Source organism: Schistocerca serialis, unplaced genomic scaffold (assembly GCF_023864345.2).
Source record: "Schistocerca serialis cubense isolate TAMUIC-IGC-003099 unplaced genomic scaffold, iqSchSeri2.2 HiC_scaffold_1420, whole genome shotgun sequence".
Classification (NCBI taxonomy): Eukaryota; Metazoa; Arthropoda; class Insecta; order Orthoptera; family Acrididae; genus Schistocerca; species Schistocerca serialis.
The window spans coordinates 3,817,143-3,838,222 of NW_026047648.1; the positions used below are offsets into that span (position 1 = coordinate 3,817,143).

At 41.8% G+C, this 21,080-nt stretch overlaps 1 protein-coding gene across 6 annotated transcripts in view; it reads right to left on the reverse strand.

The window, feature by feature from the left end:
* Positions 1 to 13,753, reverse strand: part of LOC126443004 (uncharacterized) — a 35,696-nt gene extending 21,943 nt beyond the window's left edge. Inside the window, exons 1-3 of one of the 6 annotated variants that reach the window (XR_007581803.1) lie at positions 13,328 to 13,748; positions 5,428 to 5,530; positions 4,500 to 4,606 (exon numbers count right to left, since the gene is read on the reverse strand). Coding sequence is in view for 4 of the 6 variants with exons in the window: in XM_050090853.1 (XP_049946810.1) it covers positions 12,391 to 13,635 (1,245 nt within the window). In the remaining 2 variants the exon portion in view is untranslated. Of the gene's footprint in view, positions 1 to 4,499; positions 4,607 to 5,420; positions 5,531 to 12,183 lie in introns of all 6 variants that reach the window. The other 5 variants (XM_050090854.1, XM_050090853.1, XM_050090852.1 and 2 more) reach the window with 5 other exon arrangements.
* Between the last annotated feature and the right edge of the window lie 7,327 nt (positions 13,754 to 21,080).

A 21,080-nucleotide genomic window follows, 5' to 3' on the forward strand; every position in this document is an offset into this window, starting at 1 on the left:
TACACATGTTACAAAATGACGCGTACCGGAAGCTCAGTCACGACGTCACACAGGTCGTCGCCAGGAAGACAGGGAAGTTAATAAATGACGTGGTGAAGACATTAATGCCTCGTGCCGCCAAAACTCTCGGGCTTTACGGATTGCTGAAGATGTGTAAGGAAAATATCCCTCTTACGCTCATTGTTAGTGGAATTAGTTCCCGCACCTACAAACAGGCAATACATCTTGTAGGATTGTTACTGCCAAAACTGGGACGTTGTGAACACCATGTTGGAAACTCGCAGACATTTGCCGAAACACTCGAGAAAATGGAAATAATCAAAAAGCCATAATGGTTAGTCTGGACATAGTGTCACTTTTTACGAGGATGAAAGTACGAGACACACTGGACCTTTCGACCTAACAGTTTCCACCTGGAATCGACAAATTGTACCAGCACATTCTGACGATGATGTACTTCTCGTACTGTAAGGAACGTTACGAAATGACTGACAACACAGCGCCCGGTTCACCACTGTCTCTGGCAATCGAAAATTTCTTCGTGGAGCACTTTGAGGAGCAAGCTCTGAACTCGACGGCTCACGTCCGTCTCACTTCCTGGCGTACGTCTACAACTCCTTCCCGGTGCGGTCACACGGTGAAAAGTTGCTGCAGCAGTATAACACAAACAGTTCCCATCCCAAATCATATTTACCATCGAGATTGAAAACTGTGGCCGGCTACCGTTCCCGGACGTTTTAGTCCAACAGGTGGCAGGAGACCGACTCGATCGTTCAGTGTATATGAAACCGACATGCGCCGATCGATACCCAAATGCCGACAGTTTGCACCACTCTGTACACGAGTAAGTGGTCTCGAACATGTTAATACACAGAGCAAAAGTTATTTCTGACGACGTCTGAATTACTGCACTCGAGACACGTGTTCAAAGAGAACGGTTACAGCAAGAGAGATATTGCAGACGCTTTCAGTTGCCATAAGAGTCAGGACACGCGCTGCAGAGGCACGGACTGACGCCAGCACTCTGGACCACCCCTGAGACACGAGATGTGCTGCGCCCTGTTAAAGACGACACAGCTTTCTGCATGCCGGGTGTACACAGTGAATGCGGCCGCATCTATATAGATCAGAGAATTTATACAGTTGCAGTGCATTGCACCGAGCACAAGTGACATATTAAACAAAAGGAAGCTCGACGAGTCGGCCATTGCTAAGCACTGCCTTTAAAAAAAAACAGAGAGAGAGAGAGAGAGAGAGAGAGAGAGAGAGAGAGAGAGAGAGACCATACACTGTCTGAAAACACGACAGTCGCAGCTCGAGGGTCAACATACTGGAATTCCGTAATAAAACAGGAGGCTGAGATTACAACAACAAACAGTAACAATTTCGACAGAGATGAAACGCGGTGCCAGACCTCAATGCCACTCGATCCTGCAGCGGACCAGAGCTGCTACGAGCTGGCCGATCATCGTCTGCACACGCGTTACTTTGCTCTTCTCCGAGTGGTGCCAGAGGCGGCAATAGTGGCTGTATAAGTGGAAAGCTGCGCCAGCCCGGACGGTCAGTAGTTTCACTGCTGACTACTACGGAAACGGCCATCGAGAACTCAAAAATTATATTCAAATTGACGCTGCTCGAAAACCGAGAAGATTTTAGTCGGACGTGCCGACGCGAAAGATTCCGAGGGCACACATACGTAGTACAGTTATTCCCAGGTTGGCAGCATTAGGAGACAAAGCACTAAATGCACAGCTTGCTGCGACTTCTACTGGTTCAAAACTACAGAATCCAGAAATCGAAGTTAACCAAGTAATGTTTGCAAATAGTGCTCGCAAGTCAGTGCCACCTGTGCAAATCGACCAGTTTTCCATTCCGCGCAAACACTGTTCCATTAAGTGTAAATGGAGGGGAATCCGAGTGGATGGACACAAAGGCAGGAGCTCATTAATATTAGGCACAAAAATTTGAAGAACCTTATAAAGAATGTTATAAACAAATAAAAATGCTAATTTTGGAGATGTGAAAGTGGGATTATACCAAAACACATTTTTGTCGGACTACCCTGGAGATACTAGTAGGTATCAGATAGATTATATAATGGTAAGACAGAGATTTAGGAACCAGGTTTTAAATTTTAAGACGTTTCCAGGGGCAGATGTGGACTCTGACCACAATCTATTGGTTATGAACTGTAGATTAAAACTGAAGAAACTGCAAAAAGGTGGGAATTTAAGGAGATGGGCCCTGGATAAACTGAAAGAACCAGAGGTTGTACAGAGTTTCGGGGAGAGCATAAACGAACAACTGACAGGAATGGGGGAAAGAAATACAGTAGAAGAAGAATGGGTAGCTCTGAGGGATGAAGTAGTGAAGGCAGCAGAGGATCAAGTAGGTAAAAAGACGAGGGCTAGTAGAAATCCTTGGGTAACAGAAGAAATATTGAATTTAATTGATGAAAGGAGAAAATATAAAAATGCAGTAAATGAAGCAGGCAAAAAGGAATACAGACGTCTCAAAGGTGAGATTGATAGGAAGTGCAAAATGGCTAAGCAGGGATGGCTAGAGGACAAATGTAAGGATACAGAGACTTATCTCACTAGGGGTAAGATAGATACTGCCTACAGGAAAATTAAAGAGACCTTTGGAGACAAGAGAACCACTTGTATGAATATCAAGAGCTCAGATGGAAACCCAGTTCTAAGCAAAGAAGGGAAAGCAGAGAAGTGGAAGGAGTATATAGACGGTCTATACAAGGGCGATGTACTTGAGGACAATATTATGGAAATGGAAGAGGATGTAGATGAAGACGAAATGGGAGATAGGATACTGCGTGAAGAGTTTGACAGAGCACTGAAAGAACCGAGTCGAAACAAGGCCCCGGAAGTAGACAACATTCCATTAGAACTACTGACAGCCTTGGGAGAGCCAGTCCTGACAAAACTCTACCATCTGGTGAGCAAGATGTATGAGACAAGCGAAATACCCACAGACTTCAAGACGAATGTAATAATTCCAATCCCAAAGAAAGGAGGTGTTGACAGATGTGAAACTTACCGAACTGTCAGTTTAATAAGTCACAACTGTAAAATACTAACGCGAATTCATTACAGACGAATGGAAAAACTGATAGAAGCCGACCTCAGGGAAGATCAGTTTGAATTTCGCAGAAATGTTGGAACACGTGGGGCAATACTGACCCTACGACTTATCTTAGAAAATAGATTAAGGAAAGGCAAACCTACATTTCTAGCATTTGTAGACTTAGAGAAAGCTTTTCACAATGTTGATTGGAATACTCTCTTTCAAATTCTAAAGGTGGGAGGGGTAAAATACAGGGAGCGAAAGGCTATTTACAATTTGTACAGAAACCAGATGGCATATATAAGAGTCGAGGGGCATGAAAGGGAAGCAGTGGTTCGGAAGGGAGTGAGACAGGGTTGTGGTCCGTCCCTGATGTTATTCAATCTGTATATTGAGCAAGCAGTAAAGGAAACAAAAGAAAAATTCAGAGTAGGTTTTAAAATCCATGGAGAAGAAATAAAAACATTGAGGTTCGCCAATGACATTGTAATTCTGTCAGAGACAGCAAAGGACTTGGAAGAGCAGTTGAATGGTATGGACAGTGTCTTGAAAGGAGGATATAAGATGAACATCAACAAAAGCAAAACGAGAATAATGGAATATAGTCGAATTAAGTCGGGTGGTGCTGAGGGAATTAGACTAGAAAATGAGACACTTAAAGTAGTAAAGGAGTTTTGCTGTTTGGGGAGCAAAATAACTGATGATGGTCGAAGTAGATAGGATATAAAATGTAGACTGGCAATGGCAAGGAAAGCGTTTCTGAAGAAGAGAAATTTGTAACATCGAGTATAGATTTGCGTGTCAGGAAGTCTTTTCTGAAAGTGTTTGTATGGAGTGTAGCCATGTATGGAAGTGAAACATGGACGATAAATAGTTGGACAAGAAGAGAATAGAAGCTTTCGAAATGTGGTGCTACAGAAGAATGCTGAAGATTAGATGGGTAGATCACATAACTAATGAGGAGGTATTTAATAGAATAGGGGAGAAGAGGAGTTTGTGGCACAACTTGACAAGAAGAAGGGACCGGTTGGCAGGACATGTTCTGAGGCATGAAGGGATCACAAATTTAGCATTGGAGGGCAGCGTGGAGGGTAAAAATCGTAGAGGGAGACCAAGAGATGAAGACACTAACCAGAATGAGAAGGATGTAGGCTGCAGTAGGTACTGGAAGATGAAGAGGCTTGCACAGGATAGAGTAGCATGGAGAGCTGCATCAAACCAGTCTCAGGACCGAAGACAACAACAACAGTACCATGTAAATATTCAGTCAGAGCAAATGACTAAACAACGCTACAGTTTTGCTACATTGTAATCGTGACTGGAATACTGCAGGTAGCAAAATGATTTATACTGACTAAATTCTGTACGTAATTCAGTTCATTGCTTCAATCAAACTCATTAACTGAAAAATTATGTACCTTTCACAAATCTGGTATTCGGTGGTATCACACTGCGCTCTCTGGCTCGGCTATTATAGCTGGTACTCCGTATTACTGACACTCAGTTGACGGTGAAGTGAGGTAACCTGCAACAGACAAATTTACGTAAGCCAAAATTACTCAAATTTCCAAAAATTATTCGAAAATAGTTGCTCTATATTACACCTACACTGTGACTACAGTTGTGTCAACAACAGCACCCATTAAACTGTGCTAGAATCGAGTTCCGTATTCCGCAAACAAAGGGAAACACACCCGTCAGTGTCCGACATTAAGGTCTCAGCATCTAAACGACTGAATATAAAGGTGGCATCGATCCACCTATAGTCAAACGTCGCAGGAAATAAGACAGTGTGGTCCTGGGAATTGCGGTAGCAGATACAAAAATGAAATGCGAGGTGTTTACTGCACTGTGCAAGTAAATGTATTCACAACTGTCTGGTAACATTTGGACAACACAAAGTGTGGCAACCCAAATGTGATGTAATACAATTTTCCCAAATGCACCACTGGCCTGCAAAAGAAGGAAAGGCTTCGAACTTTGTGGTAACTTTTTAGTTCACTACTGTGCAATACACAGCAAGAATATAAGAATTTAAAAAGCCACCACAAATTCCTCACAAACCTCACCTACTGAGAGATAAAGCTGCCATCAGCCAGAGGGTAGTTTCAAACAGCAGACAGTGCTGCGTTCATCTGCCGGGTGGGATCCCGCCACACGAGGTACGGCCTCACCTCGCTCCCACCTCTAAATTGACGCGTCTAGACAGTTTTTACAAATCGGGACCTACAATTCGGTGCAGAACAAAGCACTGTGCAATCCCACATTTTCAACAAAGCCAGAGGTGAGAAATGTGACAAATTACTGATAAAAATCTTACAAATGACTACGGGGCAAACCTGAGACCTTCGCATCCAAAGTCCGGCAGTTTACTGTGGAGCCACCAATCTGCACACCTCTTCGACGGTAGAATTTTTTTAACTCTTGAGGTGGTGTGCAATATGAAACACTATGAACAGAAACAAAATCACTTCAATTTAACTGACAATCAACGATTAATGTAACGAGATGCGTACAGATAAAGTGAATGTGACTGCACACAGAGTATAGTTAAATTAAGGACTAGACGAATAGCATCTGACGGAAGGATAAATTCACAGACGGGCAAATGTTAACTGACACTCGTTCCACAGCCACAGGGGCAAAGGGCGAAGCCTTCGGTAGCCGCAAAAGTAAAATATTAGCACAGAATCGGCCCCAAAATAACGGGAGGTTTTATCACGTGTCGAGGTTGTCGGTGGATCAAAAATCAGTGTCCCGACACCAGTGGACGAGACACAAAAGTTAAAGAGACAGTAACAAAAGAAAACCTCACACCTGAGGATTCTGCGTCAAAATACTCCTTCACAAAGGAAAATCGAGGAATGCTCCTACCGTCATTTAACTGCCGTACCACCGCCAAAACGAGTGACACGACAGACGTTACTCTCGGTGTCGATAATACGACGGGTACGGGTGTCCTCCGGTGGGGGAGAAGATCGGGTCGAGTCAAAATCGGACAGTCGTCGCCAAAAACTTTATTTCCCTCACGGAGTGTACTGCGAACTCGTATTCCTGTCGGGCCGGGCCGGATTAGTACGGCAGCGTCTCGCCCCGGACCTCGTCACACGAGGTGCAGCAGTTACTCTGCCGCCTGCAGCTACGTCTAACTCGCCACGGTGGTGTCCAAATCTACCGACACGCGCGTGCTCGGGCAGTGGGCACCGCCGCGGTGCCAGGTGACACAGCTGGGCCGTAAGCAGGCGGTCCGGTCTCTCGGTTACAGACAGTGGAGCGGAGACCCACACTGCGGCAGACACTGACCGGTCAATTTGGAGACTGGTCGCCCGGTATTTATAAGAGCCAAAGGGAGTCTGTAACGGTGCCACGAACGTAGAGTACGCCACGTGCCGAAGCGTTTCCGGTTTCGGTGACTCGCCCTTCACTGACAGACAGCCGGGCCGAACCACCTAAATGCCTACTGTGCCGGCATATTACAGCCAGTGACTTCCCCGCGTCATTACGACGAGTGGCTTCGACCCCCGACATTAATTAGGCCCTCCGGTCCGACGGAGACTGTATCGAGTTCTGCACAGAATTTGTAACTGAGTTAGCTCCACTCCCGAGTGTTCTTTATAGTAGATTTATTTTTCCCCGCATTTGGGAAAAACCACGAGGTACACTGTCGACAAAAATGTGGGTACAACTTATTGGCAGAATCACTCTCCTGTATCATTCTCATCTAAATATGCTCCAGTATTTTGCAAGAAACAGAGTTCTAATATAATGAACTAGCGAGCATAAGTGAACCTTCACAGAAATCACAATAGGTTCCAAAAATATGTAACACACTAAACTCGACTCTCAATCATTTCATTTCACACAATTTCCTTAGTACAATGGACAGAGAAAATCAGAACGATTTGGTGTTCCTGGACTTTTGGAGTGAGAATCCTATCAATGATTCCTGGAAAAAATACATTACTGAAACTTTACGAGGAGCTGTCAATGTTCTCTAAAACTACTAATCGGCAACGTCTGTTGAAGCTGTCAGAGGATGTGGATGTAGCGATTGGGATACAGCCAATTTGAGATGCTGTAACAATATTTCTGTGTCAAAATGTGTTTACTATAACAACAACCTTACCCACAGGGTGCATCAAACTGAACTTTTTGAAAACAAATCATCATTTAAACACAAACATACACTAAAGAACTGTGCACAGCACACGTAGTGACACCAGAATGAAAAGCATAACGAGCTTTACAAACTCGCCAGCCGACAAACCGACTGGACGTGTGTAGGTTCTTTGTACAACTGACTGATTAATTTTTCCTGTAGGGCAGTCGTACCCAACTGACTGCCTGTCAAGAAAAATTGATCAGTCAGTCGGTCAAAGAACCTACACTTATCAGTCGGGTGCGACCACCCGACAGCCGAACCCCCTGACCACTTCACCGGATAAGATGTGTCACGCCAACCACCTGACAAAAGTTGGTCTTCTCTCACTCCGTGCACGATTAAACATTCTTCAAATGCTACTAACGTGACAGAAAGCAAGGTGGACGAAACTTTGTTGCCAGAGTTACTAGAGAAATTTAAATGTTCCAGATGTTTCGAGAAATTCATTATTTAATGGATTAACTTGGGACATAGAGACAGCAAAAGATATTTTCTTATAACCTTCTGTATTCAGGTTTTATTTCTGATACTTCTTGAAAATAGAATCTAAATGCTGAGATACAGGCAGAATAGATTTGAGATTTCATTTCTGATACACATCGGAAATAAAACCCAAAAACAGAGCTATAGACAGATGAAGGACTTATGAATAAAATATACTTGCTACATTGTTAGAAATGTTACAGAAAATCCTGCCTAGACTTCTGCTATGAAGAGCAAAGTGTAGAACATTTTTCCAGTTCTGACAATTGCTAAATGCTTCACTTCTTATGCATATCTTTCTGTATTTATTAATTATAGACAACACCATTTGTAGCCTTACTTCTCATAACCTGAAATGAATTTCTTAAATTTATAGGGACATCTTTCATGCTGTATACAAAAATAAATTAATAAAGTTTACACGCACATCATCTGATTTATCACGACGTATTTCCACCGGTAACTACACACTGCATTGCAGGTTTCAGGAACATTTTTAATAAATAGTCGTGGTGTGGAGATACGACAACAGTGAATCTGAGGTCCTCTTACCTTCCGCCAGAGGCTGGAAACCGTAGTGTGGCTAACAGCCCACACCCTCACAGCTTGCAGCCTCTCTCACTATTTTATTCCCGATATTCTGCCCCCCCCCCCCCCACCAAGTTCAGAATAGTTTGATGATGATCAGCAGCTCTGAAAAGCATATGTCATTCATTCTTAGATAACTCTGGGAATCATTGGCTCCCAGCTCCTTAAACACAGGACTGTGGGTGATTTCTTCTTTTGCATTAGCCACTCCTTTGCCCGTACTTTCTCTCAGTTTTTATTGGCCACATTACCTCTAATACGGCAAAGGTGAGTCCCCATTTTTGTTTCTGCCTCATACAAAGTGACACTTCATCGAACATAACCACAGTGAACTTACTGTAAACAATTCACACTGTGGCAATGCAATTGCCGAGTGGGGCCAGGTGGGCCACGTGTATGGCCCTTAAATGAAAATGAGGTACCTCTTTTAAATCTAGACTTTGATGAGAACACTGCATCATTTCCTGATAAGATATTACATTTAGCAGTCCATCTTTCAATCACTTTTAGTTAAAAGTGAACTTCAGCATACTGATGTAAATATAATTACATTAGTGCAGATTTTAGCATTGGGAAAAATATAATCAAATTACGCAACAAGTGTATTCTTGTGCTAGCAGACGTATTTCTAGCCTTAATTTTACGAGCGGGAAACATCCTCAAATCGTATACTGTTGTGGCTACCTGACACTGTCAGCCGAAGAGCGATCTCTGAATTTGAATACTGTAGTATACTTCCTGGTGAAGTTCATTTGCACAGATTGCAAGCGGGGAAAAAAGTGCACTGTCATTTAGTCACGGGCGTACTTCAGAGCAACACACTGAAGTTGCGCCAGTGTAACGTTATACAATAAAATCACGACTGTGCCGAACACGCACAAAAATCTCTGATCAAATATATTTGGACCACAGGATATCGCCTGCTGTGCCTGCGTAGACAATACTTTTGATTCCGATTGTCTACAAATGTTTTTTTTCCATTTAATTTACAGTTAAAATTTTCCCAAAAAGCTTAGAACTATGCGTCAAGTACGGACATTACCACAGGTTAATTAAGCTGGGAGTGTTTTCGCACTATTTCGTTTGGGTAATTACCGTCGAGGAGACACTAGGGTCTACAATAAGACTCTTTCACAGAATTGTAGATTATTCCTGAAAGATCAGAGATGAGGGAGCAGTTTTGAACCCTGCAGACAGTCAGAATACACAAACTTTGAACTATGACATCCAAGAACAGGGGGAAAGAAGGCAAAATACGGAAGAAAAATTATGAGAAATCTTGAAACTTAGTGAAAAGATTTCCACTTGCTACCAGAATGACAGAGGGAATATCTTCATAAATACGTAGAGGAAAATAACATGCAGCGAACCAATACTCAAAACTTTACAGGTACATACAAAGAAAACAGAATATGTAAGAAAGAGTTCTGATGCCGGTCATACAATGAAGGCTTCCACGACCGGATGTTTCAGCTGCTGAGAATTCTTCCGGGTCGTATGGCCGTGGTCCACGGAACTCCTCTATCCCTGATGTTTCGTCCGAGGCTACGTCGGACATCTTCGAAGGTGCTGACGGTCGTGGCGAGTCGGCGAGGCTTGGCACAACCGGGGGCACCTCCGAAGATGTCCGATGCAGCCTCGGAAGAATCGTCGGGGATAGAAGAGTTCGGTGGACCACGGTCATACGACCCGGAAGAATTCTCAGCAGCATTCTGATGCTTAAAATTCCGAAAAGAAAGGTATCTTACCACCTGAGTGAGAGTTCAGGTACCATTTTTCAAGAGACTGCTTTGTGCAGCTTTTCTTGTTTTATTGTGTGGGAAAGTGGTCACTTACAATTCATCAAACAAAATACAGATTGTGTGCATTAAAGACAGTCATACACAGGTGTTTATATTTCAAGTAACTTTCATTCCGTAATTTATGTATCAGTACAAATACAGACCTAAGATTAATAAACATGTAAATTGGTTATTAGTAATCCAGATATTTCAGTTTGGTTTTTCATGGAAAGTACCCATTTCATCGATAGTTACCACTAAAATCTCTATTTCTTTTACATAATACAGTGGTCTTAAATTTTATATCTCAAAAATTCCTTCCTTCATCATTTTGAAATTTAAAGGGAAATACGGAAGCGTCCGATCCCGCCCATCTGCTTTGACCCATGACGTCACAAATATGGCGGAAACAAAAACAAACACACACACACTTTCCACAAGAAGCCTAATGACACTAACAGGACAAGCGCGGGAAATGGGGTGTTTTGGGTGGGGGCAAACTAAATATAAACAAATTTAGACGCCTTGCGTAGCTACAACGTGTAAGTGAAGACAGCCATGCATGAATACCCACCCACCTCCCCAGGGGTCGTAACCCCTGCAACCCATAGAAGATAAAGATGCTTCAGTAGCTGATTAGTGTTTTTTGTCTTTTTAAAAAAAAAAAAAATCTCACGGGATAGAACGAACAGATCAGAAAGATAAATATAATAAACTAAAACAGAAATTGGAGGACACAGATAATTAAAATAAGTAATAAGTGTTTTTAAATTTAAAAAAAAATCTCACAAGATAGAACGAACAGATCAGAAAAGTAAATAAAATAAGATAAAACAGAACTGGAGACAGCCACACTCAAACCAAACTCCGCGCCGTCATGACGTCACACACAACACCACCCTTACGTCACGGGGTCAAAGCCGACGCGTGGGATCGGACGCTTCTGTTGACCCATTTAAAGCATTGCTTGAATACACGCAGACCTATCTGAAAAACACTACACCTTTATAAGAAAAAAAGTGTTTTGAGATTTTTCAAAATAATTTCTTTTTGAAATTTCACTAAACTCAAGCAACTTAAAGCAAGGTCTTTACAATGTCATCAGCTAGCATCAACAGTTTTGAAATTACTGACTGTTAACAGTAGGTACTCTCAGAAAAATGACATATTTCTAGTTTTTGATATTTGAAAGCCAAATTATTGAAGCACTGAAGAGTATGCAATTTTGTTTAGTCTGACGGTACATACAAAACCTAAAAAGTAACACGAGGTGCAAACCTTAGGTCGATTTGAAGTGGACTGGCCCGATATTAAGGAAGGGATACGAGACACCTCAATAAAACGACACATTTAACACTTCTTTCAAATATTTATTCACTGATGTCCTACAGGATGATTTCTGTAAACCCCCCACTAAAGAGAAAGAAAATGATTAGAACTATGTTTGGGATTCACAAATCTACATCTTCCAGGCATCTGTTTAAGCACCTGGGATTTATTCACTGATGAAATTTGATATAAAAAATTCACTATAATTTGAGAGTAATTCATTTATACAATACTGCAAAAAACAATGTAGCTAACCTTCCCATTAATGAACCCAAGTTTGACAGAGAAAGATACATAATGCTTAAGAGAATGCAGAAGCAAATTCAAATGTCATTTGAAATTGCTTTTTCTTAACAAGTCAGACACCATAGAAATATTCAGTAATACAAAAAGGTAAATACATCCAGCATGTAGCCCCATATTATAAATAATTGGCTCTCAATCTTTGCCTTGAGACCTATCACAAATATGGTATGTACGGAAGACGGCACTAACTAACTATACGATACGCATCATTAAACAAAAACTCTGACAGGATAATAAAAGTATTATGCACCCAAAAACTTTTTTTAAAGTCTCTGCGTTTATAATAATGTACCATAAAATAGACGGGTGGCAGTGTTTCCTAAAAAACAGCCCATCTTTCACAGTTAGCTGTTGTTCTTACAATACAACACGGCACATGTGTTCTATTTTGCAGTGCGGCAAAGGGTGCTGAATCAATAATGTAAATGGAAGGATAAACACCAGAATACGTACCACAAGGTTACCCATAGCCTTTACATCAATGTCGTGTAGAAAAACTGGCAGTGCAAACGAGAAAAGCGCCATCACAAATAGAAAGTTTCAAAACAACAGCTTCTAAAGTCTTCGTTGAGGTATTCCATACCTGACAGATGAATAAAAGAAAAACATTATATCCCCAACTCCTCCTCTCCGATAGGATTTGGGTTACCAAAAATACTCTCATACGACACATTTTCTGCGCTTCGTAGGTGTTTCCTTTGGCTGCACTGTAAAGTTCATTGCAGGTGCTACTGTTGAAGATGGACCTATTGCTGACAGTGACGGGTATCGCTCGACTGTTACTGGTGTAGAGTCTCGGGCTGCCATTGGTGAGGACGGATCCTCTGATGACTGTGTAGGGCATCCTTTCCCTTCTGCTGTCGTCATGGCTCTGGCTGAAAGTTTAGGATGTTCTGTTACAGGCGTAGGGTCCTCTACACACGGTACATAAACTGTTCCCACACCTCGCATAAAAGAATGAAACACGCACCCGTTTCCAAATACACTTTCCCTCCAAACGTATTCATCCAAATGACTTTGCAAACTGCTGCGCCGTCTCTTCCCTCTCCCCAAAACTCTCTTTACTTCCTCCCAACATTGCTCCATGGTACCAATCACTTTATTACGAAATTGGTAATTGTGATCGTCTGCAAAAGTCTGCAGGTCCACTGCCCCTTCATCCTCATAACTCTTCCACATATCTGAACATATCACAGTCCCGTCCTCGACATGTTCTTCAAGAAGGCGTTGCAAAGTCCTTGCATCCCTCTTATCAACTATTTTCAAAACCAGGTCCCCACGTTCTTTCCCACAAACGACTGCTCCCCAAACCCAAAGTTCTGGTAACCACTTTCCTTTACGATTCTCAGCAACTCCGAAACACGATTCGCCCATCTCAACCACAACACCTGGGCCACCAATCTTCCCTCTCTTCTTCAACAACGCTGAACAAATTTCCCTACATGACAAAAACCAGTCTCCGACTGATCTCTCGCTCAAACCTGTCATGCGACTTGTAGATACAACAGACTTGCGCATACAAAAACAGTACGACATCAAAACAATAGTTCTAATGCTAAGCCTCGCAGTTTCAAACCATGTCCCTTTGCGAACGGACCTCCATACGTCGTCTTTTCGGCATCGCCACATAAGCAGATCTCTGCATCTTTTTGGTGGGACTTTAGCACAGGACATGAGCTTCCGGCATTTAGCACATATATATTTATCACCAAGAACACCAAAACTCCTCAGAAATTCAAACATACGATTATTATCGTCCAAAATAGCATTTAGAGTCACAATAGTCATCGCAACTCCTTGATCCCTACGGTCTTCATCTTCACATCGTTCACTACACGACGAAGCCCACGAGTCTCTTCTCCGGCGATTGCCCACACTACAACAAGTATCACGTCTGACATCCATTACAAACAGTCAAACACGTTACACAGTACACACTACAATTCCGATGTTCGCAAACATCACACAGCGCGGGAACCCGGAAGTCAAAGATACGAACTACGAAGATATGCCGACAGACAGACTTATGCTTGGAGACTGCAAATCGTAGAGCCGATCGGGTGAACTCGGCTAACTTCGGTTTGGCAGACATTGGGTCTGCATACGACGAGCTCCCGCTACAATATAGCTACCACAGCCGACCAGCTGTGGGTAGCATTCATTTCACGCTAGGTGAGGAGAGCCCTACGCCATAGTGACGTAGGTTCTCGTCATCGTGACGTAAATAACCCAAATCGACTACATGAGTACATATATTGATCTTTGCTGTCGTACCGATAACGTCAACGGTAAATGTAAATACATGGGTGATCTATACAATCGAAGTGACAGGAGTTGTGTGATATGCTGATCCTAGTGGACCGATAGTCTGAACGAAGGAACCGCAACGAAAGTATAAATATCATGTGTACAGAAGCTTGTGTTTCATGAAAATAACGAATGTCGGAAGGAAGGAATCATAACCATAACGAAAGTTAAGAAAGTGTCTAGTCATTTTTTTAAATCTGATTAATCGTGCGTAAATAATGTGGATAAAAACGTGAAATAGGGAGAAATTAAAGTGTTTCGTATTTTTATAAAAGCCGATGAATTGTACACAATTCATGTGGGCAGACACGTTAAACTGAAAAATGGTGGTGGTTCCGATGTTGGTGGAAATATTATACCATCTAGTTCCATTTAATTTTGCCTTCATGTTGTAAATTAACTAAGAAAATTTTGCTCTCCAGAAATAAATGTTTGCTGCTGATCATAATGTGCTGACCTTTTACAACATGCGTCATTATTTATTTATAAGCTGTATATCGTGAAAAAAACGACAAATAAGTCACATTTACCAGCATTTTAAGCATCTGAAAGCAGTGAGTACTGTGCCATTTTTAGCTACTTTTTGTATGACTTTCACTCAGTATGGAAATAGCTACAGTAATCATGCTATACACCCACAAAATGTATGCCATGTCTATTGAGAGAATAAGCACAGTATGCCACCATCACATACGAAACATCACATAGTTCAAGAATCATTCACGAGTACTCTTCAGTCACAAACTTTCTTTAAAAGGAACTTCATCCTTTGTGTATTGATAAACAAAATGTGCAGTTACTAATAAAAATTCCTATTAAGTGTACGGCTGACATTCATATGCTTCTAAGAAAATTCTTAATGCCTCGGAACACTTATTACATTCATCCATATTACAAACAATCGTAAGTTTTTTAATGGGAAAAGTGTGACTGAAGCTGAGAAGGTTCAAGGAAACTTTTGACATTTTCAGTTATTTGGTTAAAGATGCAGTGGGTACCTGGTGCTTAAAGGTGACAGACACCTCAGTATTTGGATCTAGCAAGTGGATCTATACTCCAGGTGATCAGTTAATGTACTAGTAATTTGAAATGTAAAGTGCAAAACAGTTTGAAGTTTTCCCTTAGATGCTGCCACCAAATGAGGTAATCGTTACTAGCATTTAGCTCTCTGTATAAGATTCAATGAAGTAAGGAACACCTCCCCCCCCCCCCCCTCCCTCTTTCAAACTGTACTGATTCAGATATTGTACTTCTATACAGCTGCCAATATGCCTACTAGAGTTTTAACTGGTTGGATAAAAATACTAAATCCCAAGGTAACAACTTATAGAGAAGTATTTCTCTCCGACTGAAATCTACATCTATACTCCGCGAGCCACCTTACGGTGTGTGGCGGAGGGTACTTATTGTACCACTATCTGATCCCCCCTTCCCTGTTCCATTCACGAATTGTGCGTGGGAAGAACGACTGCTTGTAAGTCTCCGTATTTGCTCTAATTTCTCGGATCTTTTCGTTGTGATCATTACGCGAGATATATGTGGGCGGTAGTAATATGTTGCCCATCTCTTCCCGCAATGTGCTCTCTCGTAATTTCGATAATAAACCTCACCGTATTGCGTAACGCCTTTCTTGAAGTGTCCGCCACTAGAGCTTGTACAGCATCTCCGTAACGCTCTCGCGCTGACTAAATGTCCCCATGACGAATCGCGCTGCTTTTCGCTGGATCATGTCTATCTCTTCTATTAATCCAACCTGGTAAGGGTCCCATACTGATGAGCAATACTCAAGAATCGGACGAACAAGTGTTTTGTAAGCTACTTCTTTCGTCGATGAGTCACATTTTCTTAGAATTCTTCCTATGAATCTCAACCTGGCGCCTGCTTTTCCCACTATTTGTTTTATGTGATCATTCCACTTCAGATCGCTCCGGATAGTAACTCCTAAGTATTTTACGGTCGTTACCGCTTCCGATGATTTACCACCTATGGCATAATCGTACTGGAATGGATTTCTGCCCCTATGTATGCGCATTATATTACATTTATCTACGTTTAGGGAAAGCTGCCAGCTGTCGCACCATGCATTAATCCTCTGCAGGTCCTCCTGGAGTACGTACGAGTCTTCTGATGTTGCTACTTTCTTGTAGACAACCGTGTCATCTGCAAATAGCCTCACGGAGCTACCGATGTTGTCAACTAAGTCATTTATGTATATTGTAACAATAAAGGTCCTATCACGCTTCCCTGCGGTACTCCCGAAATTACCTCTACATCTGCAGATTTTGAACCGTTAAGAATGACATGTTGTGTTCTTTCTTCTAGGAAATACTGAATCCAATCACAAACTTGGTCCGATATTCCGTAAGCTCGTATTTTTTTCACTAAACGTAAGTGCGGAACCGTATCAAATGCCTTCCTGAAGTCCAGGAATACGGCATCAATCTGCTCGCCAGTGTCTACGGCACTGTGAATTTCTTGGGCAAATAGGGCGAGCTGAGTTTCACATGATCTCTGTTTGCGGAATCCATGTTGGTTATGATGAAGGAGATTTGTATTATCTAAGAACGTCATAATACGAGAACACAAAACATGTTCCATTATTCTACAACAGATTGACGTAAGCGAAATAGGCCTATAATTATTCGCATCTGATTTATGACCCTTCTTGAAAATGGGAACGACCTGCGCTTTCTTCCAGTCGCTAGGTACTTTACGTTCTTCCAGCGATCTACGATAAATTGCTGATAGAAAGGGGGCAAGTTCTTTAGCATAATCACTGTAGAATCTTAAGGGTATCTCGTCTGGTCCGGATGCTTTTCCGCTACTAAGTGATAGCAGTTGTTTTTCAATTCCGATATCGTTTATTTCAATATTTTCCATTTTGGCGTCCGTGCGACGGCTGATGTCAGGGACCGTGTTACGATTTTCCGCAGTGAAACAGTTTCGGAACACTGAATTCAGTATTTCTGCCTTTCTTCGGTCGTCCTCTGTTTCGGTGCCATCGTGGTCAACGAGTGACTGAATAGGGGATTTAGATCCGCTTACCGATTTTACATATGACCAAAACTTTTTAGGGTTCTTGTTTAGATTGTTTGCCAATGTTTTATGTTCGAATTCGTTGAATGCTTCTCTCATTGCTCTCTTTACGCTCTTTTTCGCTTCGTTCAGCTTTTCCTTATCAGCTATGATTCGACTACTCTTAAACCTATGATGAAGCTTTCTTTGTTTCCGTAGTACCTTTCGTACATGATTGTTATACCACGGTGGATCTTTCCCCTCGCTTTGGACCTTAGTCGGTACGAACTTATCTAAGGCGTACTGGACGATGTTTCTGAATTTTTTCCATTTTTGTTCCACATCCTCTTCCTCAGAAATGAACGTTTGATGGTGGTCACTCAGATATTCTGCGATTTGTGCCCTATCACTCTTGTTAAGCAAATATATTTTCCTTCCTTTCTTGGCATTTCTTATTACACTTGTAGTCATTGATGCAACCACTGACTTATGATCACTGATACCCTCTTCTACATTCACGGAGTCGAAAAGTTCCGGTCTATTTGTTGCTATGAGGTCTAAAACGTTAGCTTCACGAGTTGGTTCTCTAACTATCTGCTCGAAGTAATTCTCGGACAAGGCAGTCAGGATAATGTCACAAGAGTCTCTGTCCCTGGCTCCTGTTCTGATTGTGTGACTATCCCATTCTATACCTGGTAGATTGAAGTCTCCCCCTATTACAATAGTATGATCACGAAAATATCTTCACGACGTTCTGCAGGTTCTCTCTGAGGCGCTCAACTACTACGGTTGCTGATGCAGGTGGTCTATAGAAGCATCCGACTATCATATCTGACCCACCTTTGATATTTAACTTAACCCAGATTATTTCACATTCGCATTCGCTAATAACTTCACTGGATATTATTGAATTCTTTACTGCTATAAATACTCCTCCACCATTGGCGTTTATCCTATCCTTGCGGTATATATTCCATTCTGTGTCTAGGATTTCGTTACTGTTCACTTCCGGTTTTAACCAACTTTCCGTTCCTGATACTATATGCGCACTATTTCCTTCAATAAGAGATACTAATTCAGGAACCTTGCCCTGGATACTCCTGCAGTTTACCAATATTACGTTAACTTTTCCTGTTTTTGGTCTCTGAGGACGGACGTTCTTTATCAACGATGATAATGTCCTCTCTGGTAAGCCGTCAGGTATTTTATCGTTTCGCCCAAGGGGGGGTCCCTCTAACCTAAAAAACCCCCGTGTGCACGCCACACGTACTCTGCTACCCTAGTAGCTGCTTCCGGTGTGTAGTGCACGCCTGACCTGTCTAGGGGGGCCCTACAGTTCTCCACCCAATAACGGAGGTCGATGAATTTGCAACCATTATAGTCGCAGAGTCGTCTGAGCCTCTGGTTTAGACCCTCCACACGGCTCCAAACCAGAGGACCGCGATCGACTCTGGGCACTATGCTGCAGATATTAAGCTCAGCTTGCACTCCGCGTGCGATGCTGGTTGTCTTCACCAAATCAGCCAGCCGCCGGAAGGAACCAAGGATGGCCTCAGAACCCAAGCGGCAGGCGTCATTTGTTCCGACATGTGCTACTATCTGCAGCCGGTCACACCCAGTGCGTTCAATAGCTGCCGGAAGGGCCTCCTCCACATTACGGACGAGACCCCCCGGCAAGCACACCGAGTGCACACTGGCATTCTTCCCCGACCTACCCGCTATTTTCCTGAGGGGCTCCATAACCCGCCTAACGTTGGAGCTCCCTATAACTAATAGGCCCGCCCTCTGTGACTGTCGGGACCTTGCCGGAGAATCGGCCACTGGCCCAACAGGCGAGGCATCCTGTGGTGGCTCGGAAACGATGTCATCACCACTAGGAAGCACCCCGTACCTGTTGGAAAGGGGTAGTATAGTACAGTATATGCAAGAGAAACAGAAGAAATATATTTTCTGTCAAATTTCATTTGACTGGTTCCTACTGAAAGGACAATTGGTGTTTTATATCTTTTCTGCTGGTGCACTCATTAGAAACAGAGCTTCCACTTGTTTTCTGCTTTTGGTCATGAAGAAAACAGACTTCCTGATTTGCCTGGGGAAACTGTGGCAAACCTAAATCTGCACGGCCAACCTGGAGTTTGAAGCTGGGTCTCCTGAATCCGAAGCTAGCACAATAACCATGTTCAGTGGTTCCTAACTGGATACAATAAAATGAAAGCTAAATTATAATGATATCTGTTTGTGGGTGCTTCCAATGCCTTCACTTTTCGTCACAAATACGCAGTTACTATCTATCATCTTTTATCAAAATTGTAAGCTTGTATTGGTTGAATTGTTGACTACCAAGCATTCCCATACAGTAGCTCAGTCTGACAAAAGCACTTGATGTCACCAGATTACAAGAGCTGCAGTTAATCACAAACTTATAAAAGGTTTAGGTGCCAGCTGATCATTGTATTTGTAGTTTGTTACAGTGGTGAAAAGACATCACCTCTCATTCTGACAGCATGTTCTGAGTGAGTGAGTGAGTGAGTGTGTGTGTGTGAGAGAGAGTGCTTTTCTGAAACACTTCTCGAAGGATCGTCATTTCTCTTATGTTACAATTTTAAATTTTTGACTGCTTACTTCACCTATAGAAGTCCATTCTAAAGACAAATATTTGAAATTGACTAGTGACCTCACTGGAGTACAATCCCCTAGATTGTAAGCTTTCTGATAAAGTAAAAATTTTAATGGGTCTTCTGCTAATTGACACACACATGGAAATCAAAATACTTTCTGCTGCGTTGCAAAAGGGAAGAACATCCACTCATTGTCCCACTGCCTCAGTTGAAAGGGTATCAAATTAGCATACTTAAGTGTAACTCATTCAAGGCAGGCAAGTTAACGTGTAAAAATTTATTTCCTTTCATTTGACTAATTCAGTAATTATTTAAAGACTATTTTTTTTTTTAATTATGAATTTGGCCAGCTATGGACCGCATACAACTTAAGACTTATGGTGTTTCTTTTTCTTCCCAGTACTTCATTTTCTCGCCAACTGCTCATCTGTCCACACTCTCTTGGGTCGAGGTTTTGGCGCATCTTCTTCACAGTTTGCGTTTTCTATAAGTAGCCTAAAGTTATTCCTGTCGTGTATTATTTCTTCTGTAACACCTATTTTGTTGGCATCTTTCTTTACTGCTTCTATCCATCCTACAGTGTTTTTCAGCTTACTAACGTAATTAAAAATTTTCTTTGTAATCCATGTTTCTTCCATTCTTTTTAAATGTCCATAAAATTTTAGCCGTCTCTTCCTCATTGTATCTGTGATCTTTTCTGTATTTTTGTATAGGTCTTCATTTCTCCTTTTAATCCACCTGTTTTCCTTGTTTTCTCAGGACCTAGAATTTTTATTAATATTTTTCTCTCTCTTTTTTCTAGTTCTCTTAATTTGCCTTTCTTATTCAATGTTAGGCACTCTGATCCATATGTTGCTTGTGTCCTAATAACTGAATTATAATGTTTAATCTTTGCTTGTATGGATATTGATTTCTTATTGTAGTAGTTTTGTGTTAATTTATATGCGAATTCCAACTTTTTTATTCTTTCTTTATTTGTTGTGTTATCCAGTCCATTGCCTTGGATCCACTCCCCCAGGTATTTGAATTTATCAACTCTCTTAATTTTTCCATACTTTGTTTTCATGAACTTTTCTGTATTATGTTTGTGTTCTATATACTCGGTTTTTTTCGTAGGATATTTTTAGCCCAGTCTTTTCAGCAATCTCGTGTATTTAAAGACTATAATATATATGATTTGTGTGTTCAGCCATTCACCTCCTCACAGTGATGAAGTGTTCTTAGACAGCAGCAGCTTGTTTGAAACCTTGATAGGCATGAAATCAATGGAGCAATCACTGAAATTCATTGTTGAGAATAAATGGCATGCAACAATTACTCTATTTGGCCTCAGCTGGTCTTTGTCTTTCTGCGAGACAGGTTATTCTGTTACCGGAGTGGCCCTATCATTCTATTTTTATACAGTATGTT